Consider the following 27010-nt stretch of genomic DNA (forward strand, 5'->3'; position numbering starts at 1 on the left):
GGTTAGAGACAACCTCATCCCCGTCTCCTTGACCTGACCTTGCCTGTCCATCTTCCTTCTGTCCATCCACTCTACCCTTCCCACTGACCTATCACAATACTCCCCTATCTGCATCCACCTATCACTATCCCGCCTACCTTTCCCCCAGCCCCACTCCCCTCCCTCTATTTATTTCTGAGCTTGCTTCCCCCTCCCCCATCCTGATGAAGGTTCTCAACCTGAAATGTCGACTCTCCACCTCCTGATGCAGCCTGGCTTGCTGTGCTCCTCCAGCCTCCTGTCTGTCTTCGCTGTAGTATGTGTTATGTGGACAAATATGTACAAAGTTTCAAAGCACATTAATGGTAAAAATACCATCAGCTCCCGATGTGGCATTTAAATCTGGAGCCTGTGGCACAGCGATAGGTTTATTACCCACTGCACCATAAGTCTGTCAGCAACAATCACTAACCAGTGTTTCTCACACAGGGCTGGAAGACAAAAATTACTTCAATACAATACTGCAGAAGGGCTGCACTTTTGGAAATGCCATTCTCAGATGTGATATCAAAATTGAGTCCACATTTGCCCGTTTGGGTGAATGTTTTGGAAGGAGGACAGGGTAGATGTAAGTCAATCAACATGAAAAAAAATACATCATCTGGTCTTTTTCCATATTGCTGCTGGGTTTTGCAGTTTTTGAGTTAGCCACCATATTTCCTACATTACACCAATGCTGTTTCCTACATTACAGTTCACAGGCATTTCAATGCCTTGCGATATCCAGTAGTTATGATAAATGCAAGATCTTGGTTCTTCCACCGGCCTAGAACTGTTTTTGCCTCTGAGCTTATTTGTAAATGTGCAAACAGCCAGTAAAGTACGTACTGAATTGGCATACTCCAGGAGAGAAGTGAGACACCTTCCATATCAGTGAATCTTGTATATGAAGCTTCAGAATCTGGGTCTGAAATAGATATAACCCCAGTTGAGGTTATATTAAGCTTATTACAAGTCCCTTTTATAAATGTTGACAGTGACTCCCTGGGAATGTGCCATTTTGCTGTAAGCAGCATCCTTAGCTGGGCCAAACTCCCCTAGTCCTAATACTAACCCTGTGTAATATGTGCAGCATTGGGTTCCTGTGCAGACTCAAGGGCTAGACTGCAATAGCTCCCTTTTAATCAAAGTGGAAAGGAAGTAAAGTAATATTGTTCTTACCTACAGCTACAAATTGACTGCTGAGTCCTAGAGTGATCAGCATGAAGAAAAATAACGTGGCCCATAAAGGTGCCCATGGCAACTATGCATGGGCCTATGGGTAGGCAATGAAAGCCAAACCGAAACGTAGATACAATTGAAATGGTCAACTAATTGTACTTAAAACAGTAATTCACAAACTGTTTCATTTCTTTTTAATTTAACACTCAATAATTAATGAAGACATTTTTTTTGTTGAAATGTATCACATTTTGTGCAGTAATGGATCTGAGACTTTGTGGCTCTCTTCCATCATGTTGAAACATTCAGTTGTTTGGTATTCCAATCCTGTTCACCAGTCTCTAATCTCAGCAACAAAGCCGTCCAGTTTCTGCTGAGAGTTGTGTGGCTTTGACTCTTGAAATATCATGTGCCTTTGCTTCTGAGTTTTATCCTTCTCCTCCACTTCAGTTTCTTCACCACATCTTCTCACTGGCCTCCCTTCCGCTCTGCTTCCCATGTGTGTCAACACTTCTATGCACTGTTCGCATGATCACTCACCCATCTCTCACCCCGATTTGTCAAATCCTTTCAATGTTTGTTCCATTTGGATCCCCCACTCTTTCCCCTTCTTTTCATATTTTCCACATTTTCTCTCTTCCTTCCTGTCTATTCCATTTTCTCATTCTTCCCATCTCCTTCCTAGTTGTTCTTTCCCTCCTTAATACAATGGAATTGACTCCAAAATCTGTGAACAGAGTGGATATGAGAAAAGAAAACAGCATCTTGGAATCCCTACAAGGAACAAAGTATCATTGTTCCTTGACAGAAGTTTCACCTCAGCGATACAGAAATTAAATACGGAATCTAAAAGAGACTGAAATCTGAAGATTTTTGTCTTGCTCGCATCAGGACTGTAATGCAAGAAACCAAAGTTGGTTAGGGAACTTCGTTTTTATACAACATGAGAAAATATTACTGTTTGGTTGGCCAATGTGTAGCATAGAGATACACCAGAAACCGTTAACTGCTAATCAAGCAGGTAGACTCTAATTGTTCAAGTCGGTACCATGCAAAATGGTCTTGTAGGGAATGCATGGAATATTAAACTGACATATGTGACCCTCCTTTACATTGCCAAATGGAATATAGCCACACATTGTAACTTTTCCAGTGAGGAAAGGGTCATGGAGACTGCTAATCTCTGCAGTACTCCCCCTGATGATACCATAATCAGTTTATCTGCCTGGTTCAAGTATTTCCAGCTAAGATTGACAGTCGATTTTCCTGCTCCTTGAATGCTGCCTGACCTGCTGTGCTTTTCCAGCACCACACTCTCAACTCTAATCTCCAGCATCTGCAGTCCTCACTTTTGCCTCACATCTCAATGAGTCAGGGTAGTTTGGGAATGTAGTTATACCTGTCATAGAGTCATAGAGATGTAAAGCATGGAAAAAGACCTTCAGTCCAACTCGTCCATGCTGACCAGATATCCAAACCCAATCCAGTCCCACCTGCCAGCACCCAGCCCATATCCCTCCAAACCCTTCCTATTCATATACCCATCCAAATGCCTCTTAAATGTTGCAATTGCACCAGCCTCCGCCACTTCCTCTGGCAGCTCATTCCATACACGTACCACCCTCTGCGTGAAAACGTTGCCCCTTAGGTCTCTTTTATATCTTTCCCCTCTCACCCTAAACCTAGGTCCTCTAGTTCTGGACTCCCCTGACCCCAGGGAAAAGACTTTGTCTATTTATCCTATCCATGCCCCTCATAATTTTGTAAACCTCTAAAGATCACCCCTCAGCCTCTGACCCTCCAGGGAAAACAGCCCCAGCCTCTGTTCAGCCTCTCCCTGTAGCTCAGATCCTCCAACCCTGGCAACATCCTTGTAAATCTTTTCTGAACCCTTTCAAGTTTCACAACATCCTTCTGATAGGAAGGAGACCAGAATTGCATGCCATATTCCAACAGTGGCTTAACCAATGTCCTGTACAGCCGCAACATGACCTCCCAACCCCTATATTCAATACTCTGACCAATAAAAGAAAGCATACCAAACACCGCCTTCACTATTCTATCTACCTGCTACTCCTCTTTCAAAGAGTTATGAACCTGCACTCCAAGGTCTCTTTGTTCAGCAACACTCCCTCGGACCTTACCATTAAGTGTATAAGTCCTGCTAAGATTCGCTTTCCCAAACTGCAGCACCTCGCATTTATCTGAATTAAACTCCATCTGCCACTTCTCAGCCCATTGGTCCATCTGGTCCAAATCCTGTTGTAATCTGAGGTAACCCTCTTCGCTGTCAACTACACCTCCAATTTTGGTGTCATCTGCAAACTTACTAACTGTACCTCTTATGCTCGCATCCAAATCATTTATGTAAATGATAAAAAGTAGAGGACCCAGCACTGATCCTTGTGGCACTCCAGTGGTCACAGGGCTCCAGTCTGAAAAACAACCCTCCACCACCACCCTGTGTCTTCTACCTTTGAGCCAGTTCGGTATCCAAATGGCTAGTTCTCCCTGTATTCCATGAGTTCTAACTTTGATAACCAGTCTCCCATTGGGAACCTTGTTGAGCACCTTACTGAAGTCCATATAGATCACATCTACCGCTCTGCCCTCATCAATCAAGTTTGTGAGACATGATTTCCCAGGCTCAAAGCCATGTTGACAATTCCTAATCAGTCCTTGCCTTTCTAAATACATGTGCATCCTGTCCCTCAGGATTCCCTCCAACAACTTGCCCACCACCGAGGTCAGACTCATTGGTCTGCAGTTCCTAGGCTTGTCCTTACCACTCTTCTTAAACAGTGGCACCATGTTAGCCAACCTCCAGTCTTCTGACACCTCACCTGTGACTATTGATGATACAAATATCTCAGCAAGAGGCCCAGCAATCATTTCTCTAGCTTCCCACAGAGTTCTCGGGTACACCTGATCAGGTCCTGGGGATTCATCCACCTTTATGCATTTCAAGAGATCCAGCACTTGTGTTTGATTTAGAAGCATAGATTATTAAAATCCCTACAGTGCTGAAAGAGGCAATTCGGCCCATTAGGTCTACACCAGCCTCGAAAGAGCATCCAACCAGACCCATGCCCACTACTCTATCCTTATAACCCTGCATTTCCCATGACTAGCCCACCTAGTCTGCACATCCCTGGACACTCTGGACAGTTTAGCATGGCCAATCCACCTAACCTGCATGTCTTTGGACTGTGGAAGGAAACCAGAGCACAGAGGAAACTCACACAGACACACGGAGAATGTACAAACTCCACACAGACTAAAAGGTTACTCAAAGCTCGAATCAAATCTGAGTCCCTGGTGCAGTGAGGCAGTGGTGATAACCACTGAGCCACCTTCCCTCAGAGTCAACTATTGGAACATGTTTACTCTGCCCAACTTGTTGGGTAAGTATTCGGCTAAGAATCATTGAACCGAGTGACGTTTCTCACTCAGCTCAGAATCTGAGATATTGCAAAGACTGACAATATGATGGGCAATTCATCAATTCCTTATCACCATCCCACATACATCTGACAATGCAATGGCTAGAAGATTTGTCCATTATGAGCACTTTGAATGATAGCTTTGCTGGCTTCTTCAGACTGCACAGAACAATTGCTGCAGCAGATCTGACAGAAACTCATGTCAGAAGTCCCTCAATGTGCAGACAGCTTGCTATTCCTGCCTAAAGATCCTGTTGCATCACTTTCTTCAGTCAAAGATCAATAATAACAAAATATGTTCCTGGCTGGGAGCCCAGTGAATGGGTAGATGAATAGTAAAAGCCTCTAATGTTTGATGACACGCGTTCATGTTACAGTACAACCAGTTGCAAGGAGTCATCAGCCTTAGATGTCTATACTTTCCCCAATAGAAGTGAGCACTGTACCTCTGGGAGTCCTGCTGCATGTTTCATCTGCTCCCCACCAACTGAAGCAGTCTGCCCACAGCAGGGGAGATTGGAAGGAAGCAAACAGATAGTCCAGAGTGCAACCAATGATGTCACTGTATGTCTATAATGGTACTGAACAGGACCATCATAATTCCCACACTTTGAATTTGAAATAGAAGCAGGAATACTGATTAGAAACAATTTACAATTGAATTGATTTAGTGTAAATGTATTCCGCTAGTCAGCAAAACCAACTGTGTTTAGTTGCAATTAGTTATTCGAAGTATTCCTGGGGCATCTCCATGTTGCTTTTAAATTATTTCCGAGATCAAGAACATTGGCAAGCACTTTAATACAATGAATAAAATCTGTAATTATTAATTTTAAAATAAGAAAGCTTCATTTATATCTTAGTAAGAAATCAGACTTCTTAGGAAAACATATGAAGAATATGACAACTTAGAAAACAGGAACACAAGTAGACCATTCATTCCCTCAGTTCTGCTCCATGAAACGAGATCATGGCTGATCTTCAATTTTAACATAATTTGCCTGATCTACTTCCATATCAATGATGTTTTAAACATACAATTCTAACAATTTCAGTATTGAATGTATTCAACGACTCAGTCTCTGTCGCCCTCTAAAGCACAGAATTGCAAAGATTCATCACCTTGTGAGTGAAGAAATTCCTCCTTATCTCAGTCCAAAGTCAGAGTGACTATGAACCCATTATCAATTGTAAAGACCCATCTCATTCATGAATGTCTTATAGGGGAGGAAATGGCCATCTTTCCCTGGCCTGATCTACATGGGAAACCCTACCCACAGCAATGTGGTTGACTCTAAACTGCCCTCTGACCAATTCAGCATGGACAATAAATGCAGGCCCAGCCAGCAACACCTACATCCCATGAATGAATTAAAAGAAAAAAAACTGATTTCCTTATTACTTTCTGAATCTCAAAGCAAATAATGAATTAGTTAAATGATGCAAATTCATTCTAGTCCTTAATCTGATTTTCCTGTAGTTTGAACCCAATCTAGCAAATTTTTTTCCGGCAGATTAAATTTTATGTATAAATTAAATTAGATTACCTACAGTATGGAAACAGGCTCTTTGGCCTAACAAGTCCACACCAACCCTCCGAAGAGTAACCCACCCAGACCCATTCCTCACATTTCCCCCTGACTAATGCAACTAACACTATGGACAATTTAGTATGGCCAATTCACATGACCCACACATCTTTGGATTGTGGGAGGAAACCAGAGCAATCGGAGGAAACCCACGCAGACACGGGGAGAATGTGTTGTACACCCACTGGTCGCTGGTCCAAGTTAAATTTTTACAACCAAGATCCTAACCCATTAACATCATTAACCATTAACCCGGAGGGACATCCTAGCTGGACACGGTCCAGTCCTCACCCAATGTACTCATATATGCACTTGTGATGGAAGAGTTGGCAATCAGCGACAGGATCTTGGTCTGTTATTTTCCTTCTTGGTTCTTCAGGGACTGCTGTGTCAATGACCTGTGAGATTTGATTTTATTTGTTAAAATGCAAAGTGGCATACCAGGTATCCTTCTTGCTCTCAAAACATTTAACTTGATAACTTTTCCCACTAACATTTCTCATCAGCGAATTTGAATTTGTTTCACCACTTTGCACTAATGGAAAATATTTCTAACACATATAAATTGTTTTCAGCAGCACTGTTTTATTTAAGTAAAACATCGAAAATTTCAAGGAGCAGTCACTTCTATTACAAAAAGAAATGGAGCACACAGCCATTACTAATGCTGGGGACTGAGGAACAGGTTTCCCTGATCTTGTTCTGATAGCTCACTAAACTGGGAGGGAAGAAAACATTGCATTCGCTGCATCTCTCTGTTCACTTTCTCAGTCTTTGCAAAACCAAATCCAGATCAGATTGCATCAAGGATATCGAGCAAGGCTGGCCTCAGGCTCCACTTACTAACATGAATTAAACACAATATTTAAACCTTTAACAAGCTCACGGTGCTGGATAAACATTAACCTTGTAACATGGGCACAGCTTTCCACATTGCAACAGGTCCGAGACTGGCAAACTGCCCAAAGGAACATTCCAAATAAAACATTGGCAATGAAAGCCAGCATCAGGGTGTAGGGAATTAGAAACACGCCTGGAAAATAGCAAGGGAAAGCTGAAATACATTGCACACACGTTAGGATTCATCATACATTTTTGATTTGAAAGTTAAAACCACAGAACATTTCAATTCAGATGACTCCAGTGGAAATAAATACCATAAATGACAGAACAGTGCGACTTCAAATTGCAACTTTACTTGTACAAGATAAATGTTTGAGCCATTATCCTATTGTTATATTCCCAGCAGACCAATTCATTTGAGACCTTCAGATTTCACCTGACATAAAGGAGATGCTCGAGTGCAACACAGGCATGTGTCTGTCAGGGAATTTATTATCTGGTCTTCTTTGTAGCTGAGAATACAATCTGTGCATTGAACAGAAAGCTTTTGCTTTGATTTTTCAACATGAAGTAAAGGATCGATCAACACCAGATAATTAGCAATTACCAAAGTATACAAATATATTCACTGGAATATCAGAGAATACACCAGCCCTCAAGCTCCACACTGGCTTTCAATCAAATCTTGTGTGTAATGCAATAGTTTCTTGGAGCCAATGTTCTACATTCTTTCACACAATCCCTCCCTTGAGATGTCTGACCCGAGGGGGCATTTTGCATTTTGAGTGCGAGCAGCAGCTAAGTTTAAACGAACCCGGAAGGCTACAGCTAAGGTGAGACAGTTTGTTTTAAAATTACTTACCGGTAGCGGGCAGTGGTGTTTTTTTTTCTCTTCACAGAAAGAGCGGGAGCCGCAGGGGGAAGTGACGACGACCAGAGGGGCAGCCGGGAAGGAAAGCAGTGAGTATAAATACTCACCCTTCGACGCCAACGGTCATTTTGAGTGCGAGCAGCAGCTGAGTTTAAACGAACCCAGAAGGCTACAGCTAAGGTGAGACAGTTTGTTTTAAAATTACTTATCGGTAGCGGGCAGCGGTGTTTTTTTTTTCTCTTCACAGAAAGCGCGGGAGCCGCACGGGGAAGTGACGACGACCAGAGGGGCAGTCGGAAGCTGGTGTAGCGCAAGCTTACCTGGGCAGGTTTTTTTCCTATAAAAGTGCGCAGGAGAGGAGCCCGAGGCACTACAGAGGTAGTGCCTCCCACCCGCCCTCCTCCTCTAACCTAATAATAAGACCCATTGTGGTAAGTAGGTAAGTGCTGCATTTTGCTTGTTCTATTCTTTAGACCTAGTTTTTTTTTTAAAAGGTTACTTTTAGAGGGATGGCAGTGAAGGCAGTGCAATGTTCCTCTTGCAACATGTTTGAGGTGAGGGATGCCATGGCCGTCCCTGCTGATTACACTTGCAGGAAGTGCACCCATCTCCAGCTCCTCCAAGACCGTGTTAGGGAACTGGAGCTGGAGTTGGATGAACTCAGGATCATTCGGGAGGCAAAGGGGGTCATAGATCGGAGCTTTAGGGAAGTAGTAATTCCAAAGATTGCAGACAGATGGGTGACAGTGAGGGGGACTGGGAGGAAGCAGCCAATGCAGGGACCCCCTGTGGCCGTTCCCCTCAAGAACAAGTATACCGTTTTGGATACTTGTGGAGAGGGGGGGGACTTACCTCTGCCACGGATCCTGTCCCCGTTGCTCAGAAGGGAAGGGTGGAGAAGAGCAGAGCAATAGTTATTGGGGACTCGATAGTTCGGGGCACAGAGAGGCGGTTCTGTGGGGACGAGAGAGACTCACGTTTGGTATGTTGCCTTCCAGGTGCAAGTCTCTAATCATGTTTTCCGGGTCCTTAAGGGGGAGGGGGAGCAGCCCGAAGTCATGGTCCACATTGGCACCAAAGACATAGGTAGGAGGAGGGCTGAGGATGTTAGGCAGGCTTTCAGGGAGCTAGGCTGGAAGCTCAGAGTTAGAACAAACAGAGTTGTTGTCTCTGGTTTGTTACCCATGCCACGTGATAGAGAGTCGAGGAATAGGGAGAGAGAACAGTTAAATGCGTGGCTACAGGGATGGTGCAGGAGGGAGAGATTCCGGTATCTGGATAACTGGGGTTCTTTCTGGGGAAGGTGGGACCTCTATAAACAGGATGGTCTACACCTGAACCTGAGGGGCACCAGCATCCTTGGGGGGAGGTTTGCTAGTGCTCTTGGGGGGGATTTAAACTAACTCTGCAGGGGCATGGGAACCTAGACTGTAGCTTTAGGGTGCAGGACCTGGAGTTAGGGTGCAGGACCTGGAGTGATGGTATCAATCTCAAAGGAGGGTGCCTGTAAACAGGAAAGTGTCTTGAAGTGTGTATACTTCAATGCAAGAAGTATACGAAATAAGGTAGGTGAACTTGCAGCGTGGGTTGGTACCTGGGATTTCGATGTTGTGGCTATTACGGAGATATGGGTAGAACAGGGACAGGATTGGCTGTTGCAGGTTCCAGGGTTTAAATGTTTTAGTAGGGTCAGAGGTGGGGATAAAAGAGGGGGAGGTGTGGCATTGCTTGTCAAAGATAGTATTACTGCGGTGGAAAGGACGATGGATGAAGACTCGACATCTGAGATAGTTTGGGCTGAGGTTAGGAATAGGAAAGGTGAGGTCACCCTGTTAGGAGTTTTCTACAGGCCTCCTAATAGTCCTAGAGACGTAGAAGAAAGGATTGCGAAGATGATTCAGGAGGAGATTGAAAGTAATAGGGTAGTTGTTATGGGGGACTTTAACTTTCCAGATATTGACTGGGAAAGCTATAGCTCGAGTTCGTTGGATGGGTCGGTGTTTGTCCAATGTGTGCAGGAGGGTTTCCTGACACAATATGTAGACAAGCCAACAAGAGGTGAGGCCATACTGGATTTGGTTCTGGGTAACGAACCAGGCCAGGTGTTAGAATTGGAGGTAGGTGAGCACTTTGGGGACAGTGACCACAATTCAGTGACTTTTACTCTAGTGATGGAGAGGGATAAGTGTGCACTGCAGGGCAAGAGTTATAGCTGAGGGCAGGGAAATTATGATGCGGTGAGGCACGACTTAGAATGCTTGGCTTGGAAAAGTAGGCTTCAAGGCATGGGCACAATTGATATGTGGAGTTTGTTCAAGGAGCAACTATTGAGTGTCATTGATAAATATGTACCTGTCAGGCAGGGAGGAAAGGGTCATGTGAGGGAGCTGTGGTTTAATAAGGAATTGGAATCCCTTGTTAAATGGAAGAGGGCAGCCTATGTAAAGATGAAGCGTGAAGGTTCAATTGGGGCGATTGAGAATTATAAGGTAGCCAGGAAGGATCTGAAGAGAGAATTAAGAGCAACAAGGAGGGGACATGAAAAGTCCTTAGTTGGTAGGATTAGGGAAAACCCTAAGGCTTTCTATAGGTATGTCAGGAATAAAAGAATGACTAGGGTAGGAATAGGTCCAGTCAAGAATAGTAGTGGGAAGTTGCGTGTGGAGGCTGAAGAGATTGGGGAGACACTGAATGAATACTTTTCGTCAGTATTCACTCAGGAACAGGACATTGTTGCTGATGTGAATATTGAGTCACAATTAATTAGAATGGACGGCTTTGAGGTATGTAGGGAAGAGGTGTTGGAAATTCTGGAAAGGGTGAAAATAGATAAGTCCCCTGGGCCTGATAGCGTTTATCCTAGGATTCTCTGGGAAGCAAGGGAGGAGATTGCAGAGCCATTGGCCTTGATTTTTATGTCCTCGTTGTCTACAGGAATAGTGCCAGAAGACTGGAGGCTAGCAAATGTGGTTCCCTTGTTCAAGAAGGGGAGTAGGGATAACCCTAGTAACTATAGGCCGGTGAGTGTCACTTCTGTTGTGGGCAAAGTCTTAGAGAGAATTGTAAGGGATAGGATTTATGAACATCTGGATAGGAATAATGTGATCAAGGATAGTCAGCATGGTTTTGTGAAGGGCAGGTCGTGCCTCACAAACCTTATTGAATTCTTTGAGGAGGTGACTAAGGAGGGAGACAAGGGTAAAACGGTAGATGTGGTGTATATGGATTTTAGTAAGGCGTTTGATAAGGTTCTCCATGGTAGGCTACTGCAAAAAATACGGAGGTATGGCATTGAGGGTGAGTTGGAGGTTTGAATTAGGAATTGGCTGGCGGGAAGAAGACAGAGGGTAGTAGTTGATGGTAAAGGTTCATCTTGGAGTGCAGTTACTAGCGGTGTTCCGCAAGGATCTATTTTGGGACTATTGCTGTTTGTCATTTTTATAAATGACCTGGAGGAGGAGCTAGAAGGTTGGGTGAGCAAGTTTGCGGATTATACGAAAGTCGGTGGAGTTGTTGACAGTGAGGAAGGACGTGGCAGGTTACAGCGGGATATAGATAAGTTGCAGAGCTGGGCAGAAAGGTGGCAAATGGAGTTCAATGTAGGTAAGTGTGAGGTGATTCACTAACAAAAAGATGGGGTACTGGGCTAATGGTCGGATACTTGGTAGTGTGGATGAGCAGAGGGATCTTGGTGTCCATGTACACAGATCTCTGAAAGTTGCCACCCAGGTAAATAGTGCGGTGAAGAAGGCATATGGCGTACTGGCTTTTATTGGTAGAGGAATTGAGTTCCGGAGCCCTGAGGTCATGTTGCAGTTGTATAAGACTCTGGTGCGGCCGCATCCGGAGCATAGTGTGCAGTTTTGATCTCCATACTATAGGAAGGATGTGGAGGCACTGGAACGGGTGCAGAGGAGGTTTACCAGGATGTTGCCTGATATGGTAGGAAGATCGTATGAGGAAAGGCTGAGGCACTTGGGGCTGTTTTCAATGGAGAAAAGAAGGTTTAGGGGTGACTTGATAGAGGTGTACAAGATGATTAGGGGTTTAGATAGGGTTGACCATGAGAACCTTTTTCCACGTATGGAGTCAGCTATTACGAGGGGGCATAGCTTTAAATTAAGGGGTGGTAGGTGTAGGACAGATGTTAGGGGTAGATTCTTTACTCAGCGAGTCGTGAGTTCATGGAATGCCCTGCCAGTAGCAGTGATGGACTCTCCCTCTTTATGGGCATTTAAACGGGCATTGGATAGGCATATGGAGGATAGTGGGCTAGTGTAGGTTAGGTGGGCTTGGATCGGCGCAACATCGAGGGCCAAAGGGCCTGTACTGCGCTGCATTCTTCTATGTTCTATGTTCTATAAAAACGAGAGGTTCAGGAGGGGCGGCCGAGAGTAGCAAAAGATCTAAAAGGTTTAGTTGCTGTCCCACCATACATCTTGGAATCCACACTGGGTCATTTTCCACTGTACAAAATATCCTGAGGCTTTTCACTGTCCAATACAGTCAACATGAACAGCAAAAGCATCTCATTTCCAACTATTATTTCCCAGCACAAAACAAACAGAATGGTGGATGCTAGAAATCTGAAGCAAAGACAGAAATTGCTGGAGAAGCTCAGCAAATCTGGCAGTATCTGTGGAAAGAAACTGGAATTAATATTTCGCATCCAGAGTTCTGAGGAATGGTCACTGCACCCGAAGTTGTAACTCTGCTTTCTCTCCACAACTGCTACACACCATATTTCCCATAGCTGACTCACCAAACCTGCAGAACCTTGGACACTATGGGCAATTTAACATGGCCCGTCCACCTAATCTTTGGACTGTGGGAGGAAACCAGAGCACCTGGAGGAAACGTATGCATGCACTGAAAGGAAGTGCAAACTCCAAATGGAGTCAACCAATGCTGGAATCGAACTCAGGTCCTTGATGTTGAGGCAGCAGTGCTAACCACTGTGTAATCATGTACCCTACTTGCATAGAGAGGACTGAAGGAGGCATGGGCATGAGAAGACAATGAGATGAGGAAGAGAGTGATTCAATGGACGTGTGAGGCACTTCAAGAGGGGAATTGATGAAGCTGGAATTTGTGCTACTCTGTGCATCACTTCTCAGGGAATATGATTAGTTGAGAGAAGCTTGGCACCTGAATGTGTTGTCCCACTGACTTCTCCCTCCCTTCTGAGATCCCGGATCTCCTTGGTAACTGGTGAGAGCACACTGCTGCTGCCGATTTCCATCCTTGCTCAAAGACACTGTCGTATTCCTCTGGTGGTTGGGAGAAAATTCCACACTGTCATTCCTCAGATCCTGCAACAGGATATTCAGCAAGGAGTGAGAAACATAGTCATCTTGGGTCTTCTCCCCATTCCTTATGGTGGTAGCAGCCTCAAACTCCAAAGCCAGCAAAGCCATTCCAAACTTTGTCCAAGTTCCTTCAATAGAAACGCTATGTTTGACAGAATGGGTGTGACATCCCCATCCACCTTCCTGGTTTGGCACTGGGAAGCTGACACCGTAACTTGGAACCTCGGCAAAAACAGAGAAAAGGAATCGTCAGATTCCACCGTTGACAGACCCAAGGGGAGGACAATCCACCATGGTGTCATGGATTACAAGCCAGGATTTGATTGATGAGAGCTGATCCAGAGGAGGGTCAATGAAGTAGTCTGTTCAGAGAATATTCCTTCAGTAACAATATTGTCAGAGTTACATCCTGATTTTAAAGCCCAGGACCTGCTTCTGTTAAATGGAACAGATGCTCAGTAACACAATAAACATCCTGGGATTGGGAACTGAAGAGGGTTTGGATAGGGATCAGCTGACTATCCACAATTATTCAGTAGCCAGCAATGAAAAGTAAAAAGGAGTGAAGCTCAACCAGTGAGGGTGTGGAGGATAACATGAATAGCCTCAAGAATGGTAACTTGCTTGAGGCATTCATGTGTCCCAGTATGGACTGTGTGCTGCCTCAGGCACAGGCGCTGTGCTTGACTCCAAGGGGAAACTACTTGTGGTCATTGTCTTTCATTTGTAAGAGAGGACCATATCATAAAAGTATGAGACAGGGAGGTGCAGCATACAGTCCAGCCTGACCCCAATAGAGAATATGGATTACACACAAGACACCACGGAGGCCACTTCTTCACTGATGATGAGGAAGGAGTGCTCACTCAACAGGATGAGATGATTTTGCTCAGAGGGCACGAGAATTGATCTGAAAACATGAGGAGGCACAGTGCTCACGGAATAGCCAGTGGGAACACAGTAACCATTGGCCTTCCATCTATCTGTTCTGTCATGCAGGTGAGAGTCTGACTCTACAGAAAAGAGCCTTTGAAGAAGAGAAGGGGATCCCAATGGGATTCACAGTCACTGCCTGATACGATACTGGAAGACTTGCTCGTAACACGAGGAGATTTGGTGAGCAGATAAAGGTCATCTGTCCCCTCCACCACCTCCCCACCCCCTCCTGGGGTTTTCTGTTCTTTCTACTCTGGCAGTTAGACACATCTGAAGCCACCAAACAGGACTACTTGAATGCCAAACATCATAAGCAGCAAGTAATAGACAGAGCTAAGTGATTCCACAACCAATGGATTAGGTCTAAGCTCTGCAGTCCTGCTAGATCCAGTTGCAAATGGTGGTAGATGATTAAACAACTCACTGGAGTTGTGGAGGAAGTTCCACAAATATCCTCAGTGATGGAAGAGCACAGCACATCAGTGCAAAAGATAAGGCTGAAGCTTTCACAGCAATCTTTAGCCAGAAATGCTGAGTGGATGATCCATCTCAGCCTCCTCCAATGGTCCTCAGCATCACAGGTAGTCTTCAGCCAACTCGATTCACTGCACATAAAACAAAGAAATGGTTGAAGACACTGGTTACTACAAAGGCTATGGGTTCTCACAACATTCTGACAATAGTACTGAAGACTTGTACTCCAGAACTTGGCACTCCCCTAACCAAGCCATTCCAGTACAGTTACAATACCAGTATCTTCCTGACAATGTGGAAAATTGCCCAGGTTTATCCTGTCCATAAAAAGCAGGACCAACCCAACCCAGCCAATTACCACCCCATCAGTCTAAGTCTCGATCATTAGTAAAGTGATAGAAGGTGTCATCAACAGTTCTATCAAGCAGCACTTGCTCAGTGATTCCCAGTTTGGGTTCATCCAGGGCCACTCAGCTCTGGACCTCATTACAGTCTTGGTCCAAGTATGGACAAAAAGAGCTGAATTCCAGAGGTGAGGTGAGAGTGACAGCCCTTGACATCAATCTCCATTCGACAGAGTTTGGCATCAAGAAGCCCTAGAAAAACTGGAATCAATGGGTAAAAGGGGGAAAATGGTTGTGTTTGTTGGAGGTCAGTCATCTCAGCTCCAGGACATCTCTGCAGGAGTTCCTCAAGGCAGTGTCCTAGGCCCAACCATCTTCAGTTGCTTCATCAATGACCTTCCCTCCATCACAAGATCATGACTGGGATATTTGCCAATGATTTTACAATGTTCAACAGTATTCGCGACCCTCAGACACTGAAACAGTCCATGTTCAAATGCAACAAGATTTGGACTATATCCAAGCTTGAAACTTTATTGCTGGAACAGCACAGCAGGTCAGGCAGCATCCAGGGAACAGGAGATTCGACGTTTCGGGCACAGGCCCTTCTTCAGGAATGATTCCTGAAGAAGGGCCTGTGCCCGAAACGTCGAATCTCCTGTTCCCTGGATGCTGTCTGACCTGCTGTGCTGTTCCAGCAATAAAGTTTCAACTTTGATCTCCAGCATCTGCAGACCTCACTTTCTCCTATATCCAAGCTTGGGCTTACAAATGGCAAGTAACATTTGTGCCATACAAATGCCAGGCTATGACCATCACTAATAAGAAGCAATCTAACTACCTCCCTTTGGCATTCAATGGCATTACATTACTGAATTCCCAACTATCAACATCCTGGGGGCTATCATTGACCAGAAACTTAACTGGACTCTCCACATTAACACAGTAGCTACAAGAGCAGGTCAGAAGCTAGGAATACTGCAGTGCTCAACTCACCTCCTGACTCCGCAAAGCCTGTCCACCATCTTAAATATATTCAATTCCTGAAGAAGGGCATGTGCCCGAAACGTCGAATCTTCTGTTCCCTAGATGCTGCCTGACCTGCTGTGCTGTTCCAGCAATAAAGTTTCAGCTTTGATCTCCAGCGTCTGCAGACCTCACTTTCTCCACCATCTACAAGGCACAAGTCAGGAATGTGATGGAGTACTCCCCACTTGCCTGGATGAGTGCAGCTCCAACAACACTCAAGAAGCTTGACACCATCCAGGACAAAGCAGCGCGCATGATTGGCATTACATCCACAAGCATCCACTCCCTCCACCACCAACGCTCAGTAGCAGCAGAATGTACTATCTACAAGATGCATTGCAGAAATTCTCCAAAGATCCTCAGACAGCATATTCCAAACCCATGACCACTTCCATCTAGAAGGGCAAAGGCAGCAGATATATGGGAACACCAGCACCTCACCACCTTCAAATTCCCCTCCAAGCTGCTTGTCATCCTGACTTGGAAATATATTGTTGTTCCCTCATTGTCACTGCGTCAAAATCCTGGAATTCCCTCCCTAATGGTTTTGTGGGTCAACCCATATCAGATGGACTGCAGCGGTTCAAGAAGGCAGCTTACCACCACTTTCGCAAGGGCAACCAGGGATGGGCAATAAATATTGCCCCAGCCCACATCTCACAAAATGAATTGTAAAAAAAAAACATGGTTCTGTCATTCTCACATTCCAATAATTTAATCTGAACTGTCAACATCCTTTCTCCCCCCAGCACTCCAACCCCAACAACCCATCATTATTGTGTAAATGCTCCCTCCTCCACATTTCGCATCAGCTTTGATGAAGAATCACCTAGACTCGAAACATTAGCTTGCTTTCTCTCCATGGATGTTGACTGTACGGCTGTGATCTCCAGTATATGTTGTTTTCGGTCCAGATTCCAGCATCTGACATAATTTGCTTCTATCCAGAACCCTGTGATGCCTGATCTGTGCCAAGGTTCAGAACTCTGGGCTGCCGAGGGACTTGAGGTGAGTGTGGGTCTAGTTGTCATGGTCCCCAGTGACATAAATAGGATTAGGAAATGCATTCAGAATAGGGAGTATGAACTGGAAGGGTCTAACTCAGAAAGCAGCACCCCAATGATCTGAGCCACAAGACCATGAGACATCGGAGCAGAAACTAGCTCATTCAGTTGAGTTTGATCCATCTTTCAATCACGGCTGATAATTTTCTCAACCCTATTCTCCCGCTTTAACACTTGATCCCCTTGACAATCAATAACCTATCTATCTCCATCTTAAATATATTCAATAACCTGACCTCCACAGCCTTCTGTGGCAGTGAATCCATTAGAGAGAGCCATTACAGAGACATGAATGTGTGGCTCAAACACTAGTGAGAGAGTGCTGAGTTTTACACAAATAGTTGGGCAACAGTATGTGAGGGGAGATGTGGTAAACTAAAGGGAAATGATAGGGCATTAGAGCAAAGTAACAACTTGAAGATTCAGCTTGTGACCAAACAATACAAAACATGTAAACACAAGATTACACCAATTGACAAGGGCAGAGCTTGCAAAATCATAAAAGATGGAGTTAAGGGGCAGCATGGTGGCTCAGTGGTTAGCACTGCTGCTTCATAGTGCCAGGGACCTAGATTCATTTCCAGCCTCGGGCAACTGTCTGAGTAGAGGTTGCAAATTCTCCGGCTGCACCAGTTCCCTCCCATAGTCCAAAGATGCACAGGTTAGGCAGATTGGCCATGCTAAATTGTCTGTGGTGCCCAGGGATGTGCAGGCTAGGTGGATTAGCCATGGGAAATACATGGATAAATAATGATTTGGAGATGCTGGTATTGGACTGGGGTGTACAAAGTTAAAAATCACACAAACCAGGTTATAGTCCAACATGTTTAATTGGAAGCACTAGCTTTCAGAGCGCTGCTCCTTCGTCAGGTGGTTGTGGAGTACACAATTGTAAGACACAGAATTTATAGCAAACGTTTATAGTGTGAAGTAACTGAAATTATACATTGAAAAATACCTTGATTGTTAAGTCTCTCATCTGTTAGAATGACCATGATAGTTTCATTTCTTTCATATGTAAATCACAAAACCTTTTTAAAAAGTTACATTCTCAGGTTAACTATAACAATTGGTGTCAGCCCAGATAAAATGTTAAGATGTTGAAGGTGTTTTGCTGTCTGTGCCATAACGTTTAGACTGATCCTAATCTAAAAAGTGAGTTAACAGAATCTTACATGGATTCATGCAGTTTTTGAGCAAAGTACAATGTAACTCTGCAAGTACAAATTCACCCCACAAATGTATATGTGTATGTGTGCATGTGGGTTTGTGCGCGCATGTGTGTGTGTGTGTCTGGGGTGGGGGGTTGTGAGTTTCTGTGAGAGAGAGTGTATATGTGTGTGTGAGTGTAAAGTGTCTGTGAGAGGATGCATGTGTGACTGTGGGAGTGTGCGTGTCTGTGTATAGGTGTGTCTGTGTGTATATAGGAGTGCGTGTGTGTGTATAGTGCAATGGTGGTCACCTCTGGTGTGACATGAACCCAAGGTTCCGGTTGAGGCCCTCCTATGGGTACCGAACTTAGCTATCAGCCTCTGCTCAGCCACTTTTCACTGCTGCCTGTCCCGAAATCCGCCTTGAAGGATGGTCACCCGAAGGTCCAAGGTTGAATGTCCTGGACCACTGAAGTGTTCTCCAACTGGGAGGGAACACTCCAGTCTGTTGATTGTTAGGCAGTGCCCATTCATTCATTGTCATAGCCTCTGCTCGGTTTCACCAATGTACCATGCCTCAGGGCATCCTTGCCTGCAGCGTATGAGATAGACAACGTTGGCTGAGTCGTATGAGTACCTGCCACGTACATGGTGGGAGGTGTCCCCACGCGTAATGGTGGTATCCATGTCCGCACTCTGACCCGTCTGGCTAAATAAGTAAGTTAAGAGTAGTATTAAATTGAAAGAATTGTTAAACAATTCTCTGAATATTACAGGCACGTCAGATGATTGGACAGATTTTAGAAAATATGCAAAGGACTGACTGAAAATTTGAGTCGAAGAGTGTGGCACTGGAAAATCACAGTAAGTCAGGCAGCACCCGAGGAGCAGGAGAATTGATGTTTCAGGCATAAGCCCTTCATCAAGAATGACTGAAAATTAGTGAAGGCAAAGATATTAAATATAAGAGAAAGTTAGCTCGAATATAAAATTAGATTGTAAGAGTTTTTGCAGTGCTTGTAAAGAAACAAGTATCTTTAACCAATGTTGGACATCTGGAGGGGGAGTCTAGGGAATTAATATGTAGAGGCACTGAATAGCGTTTTTGGGTCTGTCTTCACTGTTAAACCCCACAAAAACCTCCCAAAGATATTTGAAAATCAGGGCAAAAGTGAGGGGAAAAAAAAACAAGTGTGATCATCATGAAAACATGTTGGGAAAACTATTAAATCTAAAGATGGACAAGTATGTGAGATGATGGCAAAGTGGTAATAATATTGGATGAGTAATCCAAAAAAATAGAATATTATTTGGAGATGTGAGTTCAAAAAAGGATTGGTGCTGGGTCCACTGTTGGTTGTCATTTATATATATGTGATTTGGATGAGGATATAGAAAGCATAGTTTGTAGGTTTGCAGATAACACCAAAGTTGGTGGTAAAGTGGTCGGTGAAGAAGGTTATCTAAATGCACAATGGGATCTTGATCAGTTGGTCCAATGGGCCGAGGAGTGGCAGATGGAGTTTAATTTAGGTAATCACGAGATGTAGCATTTTGGTAAGCCAAGCCAGGGCAGGACTTACATAGTTAATGGTAGGGCCCTGGAGAGGGCTGTGGAACAGAGACCTCGGGGTAGAAATACATAGTTCCTTGAAAGTGGCATCACAGGTAGACAGGATGGTGAAGAAAGCATTTAGCACACTTGCCTTCATTGCTCAGAACATTAAGTATAGGAGTTGGGACATCATGTTGTGTCTGTATAGGACATTGGTGAGGCTGCCTTTGGAGTACGGTATATGGTTCCAGTCACCCTGCTATAGGAAGGATGTTGTTAAATTAGAAAGGGGGCAGAACAGATTTACAAGGATGTTACCAATCATTAATAATGTGGATAAAAAATAACTTTTCCCGAGTGTAGGTCAGTTCAAACTAGAGGGCGTAGGTTTTAGATGGGAGGGGAAAGATTTAAAAGGAACCTGAGGGGCAGCTTTTTCACACAAATGGTTGTGCGTATATAGTATGAACTGCCAGAGAAAATGGTAGTTGCTGTCTTAACGTTTAAAATACATTTGGACAGGTACATGAAGGGAAAGGTCTAAAGGTATATGGACCAAACGCTGGCAAATGGTTTTAGTTTAGTTTGGGAACCTTGGTCGGCATGGATGAGTTGGTTCAAAGAGTCTGTTTCCAGGCTGTATGAGACAATGAATCTCGCCATGGCAAAACTTAAGTACAATAAAAGTTCTGGAATTAAAATGTCACCTCATGGTGACTGTATTACCACTGTTGATAATCATAAATACACATAAGGTTCATAAATGACCCTTTAAGAAAGAAATCGACCATCCATACCAGGCGTCTGGCCTATATGTAACACCAGACTGAAAGTAATGTGGTTGTGTCTTAACTTCCTTCTGATCAATTAGAGATGGGCAATAAATAGCCAATGATTCCACATCCTGTAAATGAATAACAAAAGCCCCAAGGATCTCATAACCTATATCCTACAGTCTTTCCAAACTATAGAGGCAGCAAAGACACTGTTTGTAATGTCCCAAAACTTCTTAAATTTTCAAAGATACAAAGTGATTGGAAGTTAGCAAATAACATCCGTGTTCTAATTTGAAGGGATCCAGAAAGCAGGACATTTTGGGCCTAACGTTTCTCATATGGAAAATTTTGGAATCCATTAAAGTCAACATGGCTTTGTAAAAGTGAAATCATTTTAACGTGTTATGACAGCTCATTCAGCAAGTAACAAGCAAAGTGAATAAAGGAGAACTTGTAGATATGGTGCATGTGGAGTTCCACAAGGTTTTTGACAAGGTGCCAAATCAAAGGCTACTACACAAAATAGGAACCAATGAGCGAAGTGTTAATACATTAAGATGGATAAAGAATTGGTTAGCTGAGCAAAAGTTGGGTTGGCAAACTCTAATGGGAGTGCCACAAGGATCAGTGCTGAGGACTCAAATAATTAAACTCTATACCAAAGACTTCAATGAGGGGATCAAACATCTTGTTGCTAAATTTGCTAATGATGTAAGGTCAAAAAATAAGTTGTCTAGAGGATAACAATTCTTTACAAAACGTCATAGATAGATTAACTGAGTGGGCAAAAATGGAGCAAATGGAGTATAAGTTGGGAAAGTGTGAGCTTGACAGGAAGAGGAGAAAAGTGAAATCCCATTTATATGTAAAAGTAAAATCATTACAATCTTACCAGATCAAAGGGCTGCTCTCTCGTTAGTGTTTAACCTGAGGGCCACCAAGACTCACGTGAAGGGAGATGTTGAGAAGGAGAGTTCTTCATGGTACCTTGACCTGTGCAGGAATTGAAGCCACACTGTTGGCATCACTCTGCATCGCAAGCCAGCCATTCGGCAACTGAGCTAACCAACTACTCCCTATTTATATGTGGAGAGGCTGTGAAACTCTGCAGTACAGAGGGATCTGGGTATCCTGGCATCATGAATCACAAAATATTAATTACACAGGTTCAGGAAAAGATTATGAAGGCAAAAAGAAATGTTGTTTACTTGAGGGGAATTGGAACAGAAATGTAGAGAATTTTACTGCAGTTGTACCGGGCCTTGGTAAGATCACATCTGGTGTACTGTGTTCAGTTTTGACCTCCTTATCTGAAAAAGATATTAATGTTATAGAAGCAGTTCAGAGAAGGTTCACTTGACACGTTTCAGGGAAGAGGGTTTATCTCATGAAGAAACATTGAACAGGTTAGGCCTTTACATACTGGAGTTCAGAATAAGTAGTGACTTTTTTATAGGTCTTGAAGGAACTTGATTAGGTGGATCTTGAGAGATGTTTCCTCTTGTGGTATAGACTAAGTTAGGGGACACAAAGTAATGAATAATAAGTCTTGTTTCTAAGATTCCAGACAGAAGAGTTTGTTTTATCTCTCCATGGGTTATTATCCTATGAAACTCTCATCCTCAGAAAAAAGTGGGGGTTGAGTTACTGAAGTCATTTAAGGCTCTTTGATTTTCAATTGGCAATTGTGTCAACGCTGTTAGAGATGGGCAGGAAGGTAGAATTGAGGACACCAATCCTGTGGGACAAACAAATTTGCTCAGAGATAGAGTCATAGAGGCATACAGCACAGAAACAGGCCCTTCAGCCCAAGTTGCCCATGCCGACCATGTTTCCGAAACTGAACTCATCCCATATACCTGCCTTTAGCCAACATCTCTGTAAACCTTTCTTATCGATGTACCTGTCTAAATGTGTTTTAAACATTGTAATTGTACTCGCCTTTACCACTTCCTCCGGCAGCCCATCCATACACACACCACCCTCTGTGTGAAAAAGTTGCCCCTCAGGTCACTTTTAAATCTTTCCCCTGTCACCTGAAGCCTACGCCTTCTAGTTGTGGACTCCTCCACTCTGAGGAAAAGACCTTGGCTATTCACTTTATCTATGCCCCTCATGATTTTAAAAATGTCCATAAGGTCATAATGTCCACTCAGCCCCTGACACTCCAGGGAAAACAATGTCCCAGCCTATCCAGCCTCTCTTTGTAACTCAAACTCTCCAGTTCGAGTAGCATCCTTGTAAATCTTTTTTGTACCCTTTCCTGTTTAATAACATCTTTCCCACAGCAGGGTGACAAGAGTTGTACACAGTATTCCAAATGCAACCTCACCAACGTCTTATACAGCCGTAACATGACATTTCAACTTCTGTTCTCAATGCTCTGACCAATGAAGACAAGTGTGCGAAACGCCTTCTTCACCACCCTGTCTACCTGTGATGCCACTTTCAAGGAACTATGTCCCTGCACCTCGAGGTCTCTCTATTCAACAACAGTCCCCAAAGTCTGACCATTAATTGTGTAAATCCTGCCCTAGTTTCTCTTATCAAAATGCAACACCTCAAATTTATCTAAATTAAACTTCATCTGCCATTCCTCAGCTTATAGATCCAACTGATCAAGATCCCATTGTACACCTAGATAACCTTTTTCACTGTCCACTGTTTTGGTGTCGTTCGAAACTTACTAACCATACATCCTATATTCTCCTCCAAATCGTTTATATAAATGACAAAATGCACTGGACCCACCATCGATCCTTGTGGCACACCATTAGCAATATGTTTCCAGTCTCAACAACAACCCTACACCACCACCTCTGTCTCCTACCATCCAGCCATTTTTTTTTTAATCCAGTTGGCTGGCTCTCCTTGGATCTCATGTGAGATGACTTTACTTGCCAGTCTACCATGTGGAACCTTATCAAAGGTCTTGCAAAAGTCCACGTAGACAACATCTACCGCTCTGCCTTCATCTATCTGCTTGGCCACCCCTGCAAAAAGACTCAATAAAGTTAGTGAGCCATGATTTCCTGTGCTGAAAAATGTGTTGCTGTAAAAGCAGAGCAGGTCAGGCAGCATCCAAGGAGCATGAGAATCGATGTTTCGGGCATAAACCCTTCTTCAGGAATAATTTCCTCTGCACAATTTTAGGCTGACTATCCCTCATCAGTTCTTGTATTTCCAAACGCATGTAAATCCTGACCCTCAGAATTCCCTCCAACAACTTACCCATCACTGATATCAGGCTCACTGGTCTATAGTTCCCTGGCTTTTCCTTATCACCTTTCTTAAATGACCGAACATTAGCCCACCTTCAGTCTTCTAGCACCTCACCCATGGTTGTCGATGATACAAATTACTCTACAAGATGACCTGCAACTTCTTCCCTTACTTCCCACAATGTCCTGGGATACACATGATCAGGTCCAAGGGATTTATTGACCTTTTGGCATCTTAAGATATCCAGCACTTCCCCTTTTCAAGACATCACTATTTATTTCCCCAAATTCCTAGTCTCCTTCTTTCTCCACAATGAATATTGACATGAACTATCCATTTAGGATCCCATCCATCTCTTGTGGTTCCACACAAAGATGGTCTCATTGATCTTTAAGGGGTCCTATTCTCTCCACAGTTACTCTTATCTCTCTTAGTGTACTTGTAGAATCTATTTGTATCCTTCTTTACCCTATTGACCAAAGGTGTATCATGTCCCCCTTTTTGCCCCCAGATGTCCCTCTTAAGTGTATTCCTACAACACCTAAGGGATTCACTTAATGCCAGTTGTCTATACCTGACATACGACTACATAATTTTGTTGACCAGAGCGTCAATTTCTCCAGTCATCCTGTGTTCCCTACTCCAGCCAGCCTTGCTCTTCACATTGACAGGAACATGCTGGCCCTGAACTCATGTTATGTCACTTTTAAAAGCCTCCCACTTGCCAGACATCCTTTTACCTAAGAACAGCACCCCCTAAATAACTTTTGAAAGTTCCTGTCTAAAACCATCAAAATTGGCCTTGCTTCAGTTAGAACTTCAACTGGTGGATCAGGCCTAGCCTTTTCAATAATAATTTAAAAACTAATCAAATTATGGTCAAAGTGCTCCCCCACTAACACCCCAGTCATTTTCCCTGCCTTATTTCCCAAGACAAGGTCGAGTTTTGCCCTTTCTTTAGTAGGCTCATCCACATTTTGATTGAGAAAGTATTTTTCTAAATACTTAAATTCCTCCCCGTCCAAGTCCTTAACATCCGGCATTTATAGTGATTTGTATCTGCCGCTTCCAGTTGTCTGTTCCAGCTGTCCGCTGCAGTGGCCGGTATATTGGGTCCAGGTCAATGTGCTTATTGATTGAATCTGTGGATGAGTGCCATGCCTCTAGGAATTCCCTGGCTGTTCTCTGTTTGGCTTGGACAACAGGAGACGAAACGTCTGCAACAGAAATTCCCAGCTCGGTAAACTAGTCCCACCTGCTTATGCTTGGCCCACAACCCTCCAAACTTTTCCTATTCATAAAATTATCCAAATGCTTGTTAAATGTTGTAACTGTACCTGCTTACAATTACTTTCTCTGGCAGTTCATTCCATACACAAACAACCCTCTGTGTAAAAACGTAACCCCCATATCTTCTTAAATCTTTCTCCTCTCATCTTAGAAATATGCACCCGAAGTTTGAACCCACACACCCAAGGAAAACGACTCTTGTCATTCACCTTATCTTTGCTCCTCATGATTTTATAAACCTCAATAAGGTCACCCCTCAGCCTCCGATGCTCCAGGGAAAGCAGTCCCAGCCTATTCAGCCTTTCCCTATAGCTCAAATCCTCCAACCCCAGCAACATCCTTGTAAGTCTTTTCTGAACCCTTTCAAGTTTCACAACATCCTTCCAAGAGGAAGAAGAGCAGAATTGCAGAATTGCACAATATTCCAAAAGTGGCCTAACCAATGTCCTGCACAGGACCTCCCAACTCCTGCACTAAGTAATCTGACCAATAAAGGAAAACATACCAAATGCCTTCTTCACTATCATAGCTGCCTGTGACCTATTTTCAAGGAGCTATGAACCCGCACTCCAAGGTCTCTTTGTTCAGCAACACTTCCTAAGACCTTACTATTAATTGTATTAGTCCTGCAGAGTTTTGCTTTCCCAAAATGCAGCACCTCCCATTTATCTAAATTAAACTCCATCAGCCAATCCTCAGCCCATTGGCCCATTTGTTCAAGATCCTGTTGTAATCTGAAGTAACTTTCTTCACTGTCCACTACACCTCCGATTTTGGTGTCACCTGCAAACTTACTAACTATACCTCTTAGGCTCACATCCAAATCATTTATATAAATTATTAAAAGTAGTGCAGCCAGCACTGATCCTTGCGACACTCCACTGGTCACAGGCTTCCAGTCTGAAAATCAACCCTCCCCCACCTCCCTCTGTCTTCTACCCCCAAGACAGTTCTGTATCCAAATGGCTAGTTCTCCATGTATTCCATGAGATCTAACCTTGCTAACTAGTCTCCCATGGGGAACCTTGTCGAATGCCTTTTGAAGTTCATACAGATCATGTCTCCCACTCTGCCCTCATCAATCCTCTTTGTTACTTCTTCAAAAACCTCAGTCAAGTTCGTGAGACATGATTTCCCACGCACAAAGCCATGTTGACTATCCCTAATCAATCCTTGCCTTTCCAAATACATATGCATCCTGTCCCTCAGGATTCTCTCCAATAACATGCTCATGATCGACATCAGGGTCACCGGTCCCTGGCTTGCTCTTACCACCTTTCTTAAATAGTGGCGCCACATTAGCCAACCTCCAGTCTTCCAGCACCTCACCTGTGACTATTGATGATGCAAATATCTCAGCGAGATGCCCAGCAATCACTTCCCTAGCTTCCCACAGAGTTTGAGGGTACACCTGATCAGGTACTGGGGATTTATCCACTTCTATGCGTTTCCAAACATCCAGCACTGCCTCCTCTGTGATATGGACACTTTTCAAGATGTCACCATCTATTTCCCTACATTCTATATCTTCCATGTCCTTTTCCACAGTAAATACTGATGCAAAATACTCGCTTAGTGTCTCCCCCATCTCCTGTGGCTCCACTCAAAGGCTGCCTTGCCGATCTTTGAGGGACCCCATTCGTTCACTAGTTACCCTTTTGTTCTTAATGTATTTGTAAAAACCCTTTGGAATCTCCTTAACTCTATTTTGCAAAGGTATCTCAAGTCCCCTTTTTGCCCTTCTGATTTCCCTCTTAAGTATACTGCTACTGCCTTTATACTCTTTTCAGGATTCACTCGATCTATCCTGTCTATAGTTGACATATGTTTCCTTCTTTTTCTTAATCAAACCCTCAATTTCTTTAGTCATCCAGCATTCCCTACACCAACCAGCCTTTCCTTTCACCCTAACCG

The 27010-nt window shown here is 43.8% G+C and overlaps 1 protein-coding gene across 1 annotated transcript in view; it reads left to right on the forward strand.

Moving 5' to 3' along the window:
- The first annotated feature begins 8344 nt into the window (after positions 1–8344).
- The window catches only part of LOC122557087 (sodium- and chloride-dependent neutral and basic amino acid transporter B(0+)-like), a 119052-nt gene continuing 100386 nt past the window's right edge, over positions 8345–27010 (forward strand). The window contains exons 1-2 of the mRNA XM_087992232.1: positions 8345–8377; positions 16987–17046. Coding sequence (XP_087848358.1) covers positions 16996–17046 — 51 coding nt within the window. The 5' untranslated portion in view covers positions 8345–8377; positions 16987–16995. The remainder of the gene's footprint in view (positions 8378–16986; positions 17047–27010) is intronic.

Source organism: Chiloscyllium plagiosum, unplaced genomic scaffold (assembly GCF_037043375.1).
Source record: "Chiloscyllium plagiosum isolate Xiang-an unplaced genomic scaffold, Cpla_swu_hap1 HiC_scaffold_11, whole genome shotgun sequence".
Classification (NCBI taxonomy): Eukaryota; Metazoa; Chordata; class Chondrichthyes; order Orectolobiformes; family Hemiscylliidae; genus Chiloscyllium; species Chiloscyllium plagiosum.